We start from the raw sequence: 10,831 nt of genomic DNA, 5'->3' as shown, positions 1-10,831 counted from the left end.
CTGCTCGCGCAATCCATATAACGTTCTGAAGAGATGGCGGCCTCGAGCGCGGGCGCAGCCTCGCCAGCGTTCCTCGCCGAGACGAACAACCCGTACCTGGACCAGCGCGTCAGCATAGCGTTCATCGTGATTGACACGGCGTTCCTGCTCCTGTTCTACGCGAGCCGGTACTACAATCGCAAAGCTGTGGGGACGCAGATGTTGGTGTGCAACACGCTGTGCTACGTGCTCTGTATGGGGAGCGCGGCGACGGGCATCTGTGGGTCTTGCGCTCTCCTCTACTCCATGGACAGTAGTTTCTGTTATCCGTCTCATGGACGCAGTGATATATATCAGGCTCTTGGCTGCTTGATGAGGAGAAGGAGGCAGGCACATTAGCTCCTGCCATCGAGAGCCTGGACACTGTGTCGCCTCCGGCTACGCAGTGCACTGCTTTCACCTCTTGCTATCCGTCATCGGATCTATAGCAAGAACATACAGCTTGAACATAACACCCCCCACTAACACCCTCCCAGTGATGACTCAAATCGGCGGCGTAGGCCACCACGTCACCACCGTCAGCCCACACACCTTCCAAACCTGGCTGCAGCTCTCCAAAGTCCTCGAATTCACCTACACCCCGGCCGTCATGTTCGCCAAGCTCGCGGCTCTCTTCCTCTACCACCAAGTCTTCGAGGTGCCCCTCTACCGGCGCATCATCGTCGGCATCGGCGCCGTCGTCGTCCTCCAGGGCGTCGTAGCCCTGATCCTCGCATTCTCGATATGCCGCCCGTTCCGCTACTTCTGGACGCAGGCGGTGGACGCAGACGACGGGACGTGCGGGGACGTCATGCTGTTCTACAAGAGCTACAGCATCCCGAGTCTGGTCACTGACGTCGCGATGCTGGTGCTCCCGTGGCCGATTCTGGCAAGACTAAACATCCCCGTGATGGAGAAGGTCGGGCTGGTGCTCACCTTCCTTGCCGCGTCGCTGTGCGTGCCCCTCCCCATGCCCTCTGTCGGGGCACATTGCGTCCGGAATTTGGCATGGCAGTATTGAACTAATCATGGAGCGCAAGCAGAGGCATCATCACCTGCACGCTCCGATTCGTGACTTTCTTCACCACGCCCCTGTTTCAAGATCCTACGTGGTACGCCTCGGGCGGGCCCATGATATATGCCCTCGTCGAACCGTCCATCTACATGATCGCGAGCATACTGCCCACCACGCGGCATCTGTACCGCCGGCTCCGCAGCAGGGCGCGGCTGACGTCCACCGCGAAGAGCGACAGCACGAGGAATGACGGTATAACCGACAATCACAGTGGTCCGCATTCGGTGCAAGGCGAGCATAGACAGAGTCGAGAAACCGCGGACGGATGGGCAGCAAACCGCCATTCTAGCCAGGAGGAATTGACGCTGGGACATTTCTTTGCCGCAGGGCGGCAGGACGAAATGCCGAGAGGGGTGGTGAGGACAAAGATCGAGATGCGAGATCGGGGTGCACCCGCAGCTTGAGGACGACATGACATGCTGTTGCTTGTGATTGATTCTTTGCCAGGCGCGAGCGTTAGGTTAGATATATACCCCCACAGAGTAGGTTCGGGATGAATAGAGTGGAGAGGGTCTGTTGACCGCATGTGGGCCGGACTAGTTTGGTCTACCAAGTGTAATCCTAAGAAGAAGAAATAGGCCTTTCGCTATGTGTAGTTAGGGAGCAGAGTGCAGTAGCGGATTGGCTGGGAACTGCGATGCTTATATCAGGGGGATTGCTTGCTGCGAAAGTAGTGGCGGCGAGGCAGTCCTGGTTCTCGGACACTTTACGTTGAGACAGCTGTCATTGAGATTAGGTATCAGGAGTACGGCTTAAGCTCGAATGACACATAGAAGCGTTGCAGTAGCTATCGTCATGTTCCTCATTGCATCAATAATGAGACATTGCGTCTAGAGATTTGGGAAAGAACAGGTATGTGGAGTTTGTGAGGATCTGGATATGAAACGCTCAATGTCGCTCGCCCAAATTAGCCACCGCCTCTGTATGCCTCCGTCATGAGAGTCGTGAAATGTATCGCATCTAACAGCAAAAACGGGAAAACCCCACCGAACAGAAGCGCTCAGAACGCCATCCAACCATGTATACAGCATCATCTCCTCGACCCACCCTGCTTCAAGAAATCGCCCGCGTACTTCGCAATCAGCTTGGGGCCCTCCTTCTTGATGACAGGCATGGCATGCGTGAAGAACATGTCCTTGGCCTGTCTCTGCCAGTCAGGCACATCTTTCCTCCCACCACGGCCGCTCCTCACGCGATCGTCGCGCGGATCCCGCAGCAGTCGGTCGTCGTAGCGGGGGTCCCGGTCGCGGCGGGGGCGGTCATCGTACCCTGTGTCGCGTCGGCGAGGCCGGTCATCGTACCGCTCGTCGTAGGGATCTCTCCGGCGTGGGCGGTCGTCGTTGCGGTCGTCGCGGTCCCGTCGGCGCGGAGGCTCGTCGTAGTCGTCTCTCCGCCGGGGCCGCTCGTCGTATGCATCGCGCCTAGGCCGGTCGTGCCGACTATCCGAGTAATAGTCGTTTTCTCTCGGCCGGCGCCGACGCTGAGGCCTGTTGGGGTCGTCGTAGTCGTCGGCGTACGCAGGAGGTGCTTCGGGCGCACGCGCTTTTGCGCGCGGGGGAGGGGAGTCTCGTCGTCTGCGGGGCGGGGGGCTGCCCGAGTCGGAGTCGGAGGGGGGATAAGGGCGCGGCCGGGGCTCGCGGTGCGACTTTGCACGGCGAGGACGATCGCGATCCTCTGTGCTTTCTGAGATGAAGTTCTTGACTGCGTCAAAGGCACCGCGCATACCTCCTCGGTCCGCGGTCCGCTCGTCGTCGTATCGTGGGCCGCGTCCACGGCTGTGCGCTGGCTGGTGGTGCCTGCCGCCGAACTCGTCCATGTAGTCGGGCGGAGACACTTCAGTCCGGCGCCGTCGCTGACCGCCGTAAGGCGAAGGTGAGCGTGGCATTGTGCAGTATTCGTGTGGTCGTGCGATGTCGATGGCAGTATGTGTGGATTGTGGTGTGGTGCATGCAACCCCACCGCCAGATGGTCGCACGTCCTTTCTATACCTAAGCACTTGGGCAAGCATGACCTAGGCACAAGACCCTACATCGCTATCTGCGCCTAGCCGGACCATGTGTCGTCATGCTCCACTCGTCCTCACCGCCGCACGCACAATCACGCGCAAAACAGGGGCTGGACTTATTCGCGACAGGCTGTGGGTGTGCGTTGGCGGCTGTACTTGTGGGCTGTGTCATCGTGCATGCCGAAGTGGCGCATCATTCCCCCGCAAAGCGCTCTCAAGTGGACCCGGATCCGCCCGAAGAAACTTGGACATCGCCATTGCACCGGTGAACGCGAGCTTCACATCCAACAAATTAGTATACAGGAACAGATGGGCAGCTTTCTGGCGCGTCGGATAGCATGCAGAACTGCTTCGCCAGGCTGCCATGGCCGAGGCGTCTCCCGTCCATGAGACGGTTGTGTGACAGTTAGACACGAGACGCATCTGTCTGTATAGGAAGTGGAATGACCGAAGGATGTAGAGCGTGGTAGAATGCAACCGCCTCACACCCTGAGGACCTCAAGACCTGTGTGAGCTGAACAGTAGCATCTAGAACCTTAATCCTCGGTCATTATGCAAGTCGTGGCGAAGTGACTGCGCCACAGTGGCAACTGATCAGTGGATCCAATAATACTGAGTGCCATTGTCTTCCCTCGCTAGTCCCAGTGATCTCGCCCAAGACGGCCCCTTGAGAAGCCCAGAATCTAAAGCAGCCGGGCTAATGGTTCTCACTGAGTTACCATCGCCAGCCATCCTACGAAACACCAGCTGTTGTGGCAGTCCCATAATTCTAACGAACTAGTCGCCTATCTATGCATCGCGCCTACAGAAGCCCCGCAGGTGCATCAACCGGGTGTTGCTCGACGTCCTTGCAGATTCAAAAAAGGCCGAGCTTCACGAGCTAGAAGATTGCATACCATGATCTGTGTTGCCAGGATCAACTCGTTCAACGGGCCATCTTCACCTCTGAGAAGCCCGAGTACCCTGGAAGGGGAATCACCGGCATGGCGCCGGCAAACTTTGTCCTTCGCGAGAGCTGTTCTTCGCGTTCTTTGAGTCACGGATCCGGTGTAAACTTGCCCGCTCGCCCTAGGAGGGTGGGTGGAAACTGATCGCTCATTCCAGTGTGTTTGAGGTAGGCCTCTCGTAGTATCAAACGAAGGTTCTCATAGTGGATGTTTTGTTCAGATTCTTGAAAGGTGTCGCTAGTTTCCTGGAACTCCGGATAATGCAAATGACATATGTCACATACGTGGCGTCCACGAACTATGAGGATCTTTTGTGTCTTTCACGGTAACTTTGAAAGTCACGTCCCCCAGCTGTGAAGTGTCGACCTTCCTCGTGTCAGGAAAACAGGGTTGAAGCCATCATATTGAACCTCTGATTTTAGCGGTTAGGCACCACTACACTAGAGCCTCATATACTTTGTGTTTTCGAATCCATCACCTGCCGAGCTCAGCTATGTCTAGGCAACGATTGGGCGGTTCGTTCGTCCCAGATTCTGTACGAAGGAATAAGCACACATGAGCTGTCCTGAAGACTATTAACAGGATAGGGCCATGGCTAGCCCACGAGTCTTGCTCACTGGTTGGGGATCACTAGTTTGGCCCCCGCTAACGGACGTCTGGTACCTGGGGCTAACCACTTCAAGCATACCGAACACGAGGTCTAACCAACTAAGCAGCTGATCGAGGGTTTCAATCAGTATCTTGTTCGGAATTGAGCACGATGTGACCTGCGAAGTTGCCGTGTTGCGTTCGAGTGCGGGTTCTGCGGGGCCCTAGCACATCGCATGCTACTATATTGAGGATGGATATCACCTGGGCAGGCAATCAATGTAATTTCCATTGAAACGAAGATGCGAATTTTTTTATTTTATTGAAAGACAGATTGGATGGTGGTGCTGGTAAGGACTCGGTCTCAAATGCGAGTAGAATCAAGGTGCCAGATTAGGGGAAGGTATGACAGTGCTAAAGGACCCTGATCCGACAACGACGTCATGACGTTATATCAGGTCCCAAATCTTTACCGGAGACAAGACATATCTACGGACCGAGACCACTGCACCTTGGATTCGATCTTCAATTGTCTGCAGTCGACCCAAGGCGCTCTTCGCTAGGTCCTCCCTTCAACCCATTCATCATCGCGACGGGAAGTCTCAATTGAGCCACTTTACATCGCAACGACCTTGAGATGCCTCCCAAGAAGGCTACCGGCATTGCGCAACCCACAGACTCTAAGAAGAGGAAGTCAAAAGAAGAAAATAACTCCAAAGCAGGAACGAATGATGAAGAACCCACACAAGAACAGGAAGATCCCAAGCCACATCATGCAGACACCAACAAGCCATCACCCACCAAACAAGGAGAAACAAGCGCAAATACAAAAAAACGCAAGATACCTCCGACCATGTCCTCGAAAGACAAACCACCTAAGAAGGAACCTCGCACCGGCAGCCGTACTTCATCCCGCCAACCCGGCGGCGGAACAGCGAACTCAGCAACACCCACGCAAATTCTAAACTTCCTGCTCTCTTCTGACGCACTTCCGTACTGTTTCCCCTCAGATGAGCTCGACGCCGCGAACTCTGGAGAAATCAGCAAAACATACTCTCTCACTCCGCCAAATCACTTCACGCCCTTCGAGCATCTCATCACAGCTCACCTGCTCTCGAAGCCGCTGTCTCACAAGCTCGGCATGCGCAGTACTAGAACTCTGCTCAACAAGCCCTATGGATTCTCTACGCCTGATAAGCTGCACGCAGCTGGAGAGGACAAGATATGGCGTGCGCTCGAAGAAGCCCGGACCCAGCATCGCCAAAAGACGGCATCCTACCTCGCGCAAATGGGCGAACAGTATGCCGATGCGGCCTCCAAAGGTGATTCCAGCAGTGAGAAGATGCAGGAGCTGGCGGAGACAACCAACGAGGGCGGTCCCCGCGCGACGATCGAGTACATCAAGAAGACAGTCAAAGGCACGGGCGAGACGGGCGCGCAGATTTTCTGCCGCCGCGTGCAGGCCTGCGAGGGCTGGGGCGAGGCTTTGTGGCCGTATGCGGACCCAAGGTCCATTGATGCGTTGAGGGAGCTGGGTGTGAAAGTCGCGGATGCAGAGGGTTTGCGGGAGGTGATTGGGAAGGAGGTGGATCTTGCGTTGGTTGAGAAAAATGGTGGGCTAGGATACAAAAAGCAGGAGAAAGGCGGTGAAAAGGCCAATGAGAAGGTCGTGCTTGTGACGGTGTTGGAGAGAGCGATTGGGTGTGTTTTGGAGGGTAAGGTGGGAGAGCTGAGAAGTGCAGCGGCTGGGCAGTGATGGTCTTGACAGAGTGTGACGATCCATTTTAGCCGGTAAAGATGATGGTGTTAGGTGATGTTAACGTGTTGTTTCAGTTGATTGGATGGTTGTTTTCGCTATGATGCATACGCACTGTGAGACTCCGGACGCTTTCGCAATATACCTGTAAGAACACTCCAAGTTCCCAAGATCATTGATCTGCAAATGTTCGTGACATACGCATGAAGTCTCCCATTGTATGCCCATTGCTAAAATTAAAAAGCAACGAATCATCTCTATTTCACCACCCCTCATTCCAACCCCCACCCAATCTTCCTCAAAAACTCCTCCAAGCTCGTCAACCTCCCCTTAGCCTGCTCCCTCGCCCACTGGACATCGTTCTCCGTCCCCTCCCCATAATACCCGTAGTCCCTGATCCACAAATACATATCAAACAGCATGTCCCTGACCGCCTCGGGCAAAAATCCCTTATACACCTCATCCTCGACCTGCACATGCCTCACCGTCTTCCCACTCACGCGGCTCAACACCTCCACAATCTCCGCCTGACTATACATCCTCTCGGCGGCAGCGAAGAACTTGCCCTCGTACTTATCCGGGTCCGCCAGGATCGCAGACACCCACGCTCCAGCGTCGGTGATGTCGATGAGCGGCTGCCGTGACTCGGGCCGTAGTAGGTTAGCTAAAACATAGGTCCCGTCACCAGCGGGGTTCGGCCGCGGCGCCATCGTCGACGTGAAGTTTTGCATGAAGGTGCCTGGCGCGAAGAACGCGGATTTGACGGGTTGTTTGCGCAGGTATGTTTCGATTTCAGCTTTGACGTCAAAGCTGTCAACGTGCGTGAGCTTGCCGCCGCTGGCCTTGGCGGGGTTTGACATGGACGACCAGATGATGTAGGAGGCGCCCTGCGCGACGGCTTCGTCGATGAGGGCGGTGGCCTGCCGCGTTTCGATGGCACGCGTGTTGCCGTCGTAGGACGTGGCAGTGACAGCAAAGACAAAGTTTGCGTCTTGTAGTGCGGTGGGGAGCGAGTAGGGGTCGTCCATGTCGGCTGAGACAACGTCTGCGCCGCGCAACTTGAGTTCTTGCGCTTTGATAGTGGAAGTGTCACGTGTGACAGCGCGGACGGCGTAGCGCTTGGAGAGTTCAGGGTCGTCAAGCACAGCGCAGGCAACGGAGCCGCCTTGGTTTCCTGTGGCACCAAAGACGACGAGGAGCTGTTTAACCATTGCTGTGGTGGTGTTGTTCTTCAAAGATTTAGGATGATATGGCTAATCCTGTGTAAGAGGTTGCTGAGGTTCAAGTTAACGAAGATGTGAGAAAAGCTGGGGGTGGAGGCTACAGCAGCTATTTCATTTGAGAGAAGTTTGGCACCCTCTTTATATATTTCTGCATGTTCGTGCCAAATTATGAGACGGTCCATCTACGTAGTACTCGCGTAGCGTCGGTAGTACGTTCAAAGGAAGCATTCGTCTATCTCCGGCTAGTCCGATTTTACTATGCTAGGGTACGGGCGGGGTGGGCGGCCGCCTGCTCACACTCGTTAAACTTCCAACCGGACGAGAGGTGTTCTGCGAGTCCGGACCGAGCGAGAACGAAGGGGCGTTATAGTGTGGGCATCCGCTATTGATAGGGCAGGAATGTCCTACATTTTCCCTAGACAGCGTAGAGCTTTACGGGGTGTATCGGTGCGCCGCCACAATCTCGCAGCTCTCTCCACTCGAGTATTCAATCCTTTGAACTGTACGGCGTTAGGAATATACATTTAGCTCCAAGTTGTTGAAAACCCCTTGATTCATTGAGGATACTCTTCAACGTTCCGCCATTGTGGATATATTGACGCCCGCTCGTTTATCATATCATCATACACATCAGCCCAGCCAAAGCAGCGCCCCGCGGAAATCTTTTTACCTCATCCAACGCAACCAAGCATTTAGTCCTTTTCCAACCGCACGGCAGGTTGCTCCTTGATCCATGTCAAGTCTACTTTGTGTCCGAGCAGCTCTCTGATGTTGTTGACACCATACTTCATCATCGTCGGGCGTTCAAGACTCAGCCCGAAGCCGTAAACGCGCATGTCTTTGGGCAGGCCCATAGGCTCCAGCATCTCGGGACGGAAGAGCCCAGAGTTGCCGATTTCGATCCAGCGGTTGAGACCTGTATAGCTGTTAGATTGAACATGTGGAGTGACGAAACTACTTACCCTTATGGAAACCAAAGATCTCCATCGAGGGCTCGGTGTAGGGATTATATGCTGGCTTGAAGCGCAAGTTCTCCAGACCCATCTTGCTAAAAAAGTCTTCGAGGAAGCGCATCAGACCTCCAAGAGTGAGGCCGAAGTCTGCAATGACACCTTCTATCTGGTGGAATTCTGCAAGATGTGTAGCGTCCACCGTCTCGTTACGGAAGACACGGTCGATAGAGAAGTAACGCGCAGGTCGCGGATTCTCTGCCAGACGGTGTAGAACCCAGGTAGAAACAGCGGTAGTGTGCGTTCGCAGCACAAGACGCAGACACTCATCGGCTGACCAGGGGTACCTGTAGCCGACAGAGCCAAAGGCGCCCTTCTGGTGCACGTCCTGTACATTTTGCCAGTATTTCTCAAAGTCTCGTGACTTGGGCTTCTCGCCAGTCTCATTGGGCTTCGCGAAAAGCTTTCTCGATCCTGCCTCCATTGTGTCCATAGTAGCCTCTGTGATAGGATCTGCACGCGGTTTGTCCGCCTTGGGAGGGTCTGAGATGAAGAAGGTATCTTGGACATCACGGGCGGGGTGCTGTTGTGGGACGAAGAGGGCATCGAAGTTCCAGAAGCCCGAGTCGACGTAGCTGGTATGATTAGTTGTGTTGTCCCATCCACGTGGAAGCTCACTCACTGGTTGGTAGGCATCTCCACGAAACCTTGTGAGAAGAAAACGTTCCTGAACTCCTGGCGCACCTTGTTCAGTGGATGTAAGCTGCCCGCATCTTGCGGCGCACCGAGCGCGTTGAAGTTGTACGGCTTGAAGTTTGCCGTCTCCCACGCGCCGCTTGCCAGCATGTCTGCCGTCAGGTCCGTGACCTCGACAGGTATCTCCTTTGCATACTTGGGGCCCTTCGTTACGCTGTAGTCAATGACCTTGGTTACCGTTACGAGCTTCCGCTTCTTCAACTCGTTGAGGGTTTTGTTGTCCGAGAGGGTCTTGGTCTCTTGAATGCCCTTGAGAAGATCGCGCGTCGCGTCCTGGACCGTGTCCGCTACGAGTACGAGAGAATCGCCATCCTTCTTGATCCACTTGTTCTTGAAGGCATTGCCTTGCCCCACTTTCGCAGATTCAGCGCCGACAATGCTCTGTGAGGCAAATTTGTTAGTCTTCAGGGCACTATAAGCTGACATGATGTGCATACCGCAAGCTCTTTGATTGGCACCTTGCCTGCATCCTTGACGGCCTTCCAGACCTTGAACTCGTGCGATCCGTCTGCTACGATCGACTCGGCTTCTGGGGTGAGAAGGACCTGCTCTGAATCGTGGGCCTGATATTCGACCATGGACCGACTCGCGAGCCGGTCCAGTGCTGCTTTGATCTCTGCCTGAGGTATCGACGGAAAGTCTTCGGAAGTTTGGAGGGTTTGTTTTGACTCGAGCAGATCCAGGACGTCTTGCGTGACATTGTGCTCTTCGGTCTTGAGGGGGACAGGGACTGGTCCGCGCGTACCGCCTGCCATGATTGCGTGCGTAACTGGGAGTCGAATGCGTGGAGAGTGCGGGGAGCGTTCTGAGTCCTCGAGATGCTATGACTGTTTCGGAATATCGCGACGGAAGCAAGCGCGGAGCCCTAGTTTTGCCGACGCCGGTTCGCGCCTGCCCCTCCAACGGCGCATTGTTCATTCCACTGCAGTCACCATGCACGGCGCCAAGATGATTAGGAGGTATCTATATTACTACCAGTATCTGACTCGTAATCTACAATCAGCGAGAGACAGGAAGCTCCTTCGTCATGTACACGTATCATCCCCAGAGAGGACGCCATTCGCACTCATCCGCCGCCACCCAGCGATTCAAACTTTCCGATCAAGTCAGATGCTGCATATGTCCTCAATCCAAAAGCGCCCTCCGTGACGGTCCGTTGCAAAAGAATGGGCGTGCCTTGCCGGCTAATTAAATCTCCCTTCGACTTTTTGTTGTCCCGCAAAAGTAAGGTATACGCTGTGACAAGAGACCCAACACAAGGAAATGAATGAGAAAGGAAACCAACATGTACAGTTGAAGAAAAGTACTCACTCGCCTCTCCAAACGCCGTGAAACGCCGCCCGATGATGGTAAGACACTAGCGCAACGGCAACAGTGTGTAAGAATCAAACAACGCTGAGTATGCCAAAGCCCAGGGAACGAAAGTGGAAGTGGACAAAAAGTCTATGCGGCGATATTGTAACGCCAGAAGAAATCATGTAGCGCCGTGCCAGAAGGTAAAGAAGTGCATCGA

The 10,831-nt window shown here is 54.7% G+C and overlaps 5 protein-coding genes across 5 annotated transcripts; 2 read left to right on the top strand and 3 right to left on the bottom strand.

Moving 5' to 3' along the window:
• Positions 1 to 45: 45 nt before the first annotated feature.
• CC84DRAFT_1050311 (uncharacterized protein) lies at positions 46 to 1,272 on the top strand (the record flags this gene model as incomplete). Its single annotated transcript, XM_018173463.1, has 3 exons — positions 46 to 259; positions 516 to 972; positions 1,062 to 1,272. Coding segments are annotated over 3 exons (882 nt in total), but the record flags the coding sequence as incomplete, so codon positions are not given.
• Positions 1,273 to 1,654: 382 nt separating this feature from the next.
• On the bottom strand, positions 1,655 to 3,101 carry CC84DRAFT_1179068 (uncharacterized protein; the record flags this gene model as incomplete). The annotated part of the gene is made up of 2 exons (XM_018180384.1): positions 1,655 to 1,797; positions 2,141 to 3,101. 2 exons carry the CDS (start codon positions 3,099 to 3,101, stop codon positions 1,655 to 1,657), a joined length of 1,104 nt encoding a protein of 367 aa, XP_018032485.1.
• A 2,385-nt stretch (positions 3,102 to 5,486) lies between these two features.
• CC84DRAFT_1099052 (uncharacterized protein) lies at positions 5,487 to 6,389 on the top strand (the record flags this gene model as incomplete). Its single annotated transcript, XM_018174801.1, has 1 exon — positions 5,487 to 6,389. The coding sequence occupies one exon, from the start codon at positions 5,487 to 5,489 to the stop codon at positions 6,387 to 6,389; it is 903 nt and encodes a 300-aa protein (XP_018032484.1).
• Positions 6,390 to 6,661: 272 nt separating this feature from the next.
• CC84DRAFT_1098969 (NAD(P)-binding protein) lies at positions 6,662 to 7,600 on the bottom strand (the record flags this gene model as incomplete). Its single annotated transcript, XM_018174796.1, has 1 exon — positions 6,662 to 7,600. The coding sequence occupies one exon, from the start codon at positions 7,598 to 7,600 to the stop codon at positions 6,662 to 6,664; it is 939 nt and encodes a 312-aa protein (XP_018032483.1).
• Positions 7,601 to 7,952: 352 nt separating this feature from the next.
• Positions 7,953 to 10,404, bottom strand: CC84DRAFT_998442 (uncharacterized protein). The gene is made up of 4 exons (XM_018188066.1): positions 9,756 to 10,404; positions 9,245 to 9,699; positions 8,575 to 9,197; positions 7,953 to 8,528 (listed from the first exon to the last, which is right to left on the bottom strand). The coding sequence occupies exons 1-4, from the start codon at positions 10,071 to 10,073 to the stop codon at positions 8,305 to 8,307; spliced, it is 1,620 nt and encodes a 539-aa protein (XP_018032482.1). The 5' UTR covers positions 10,074 to 10,404; the 3' UTR covers positions 7,953 to 8,304.
• Between the last annotated feature and the right edge of the window lie 427 nt (positions 10,405 to 10,831).

The sequence above is a fragment of the Paraphaeosphaeria sporulosa genome (genome assembly GCF_001642045.1).
Source record: "Paraphaeosphaeria sporulosa strain AP3s5-JAC2a unplaced genomic scaffold CC84scaffold_9, whole genome shotgun sequence".
Classification (NCBI taxonomy): Eukaryota; Fungi; Ascomycota; class Dothideomycetes; order Pleosporales; family Didymosphaeriaceae; genus Paraphaeosphaeria; species Paraphaeosphaeria sporulosa.
This window is presented reverse-complemented; position numbering and strand designations above follow the sequence as displayed.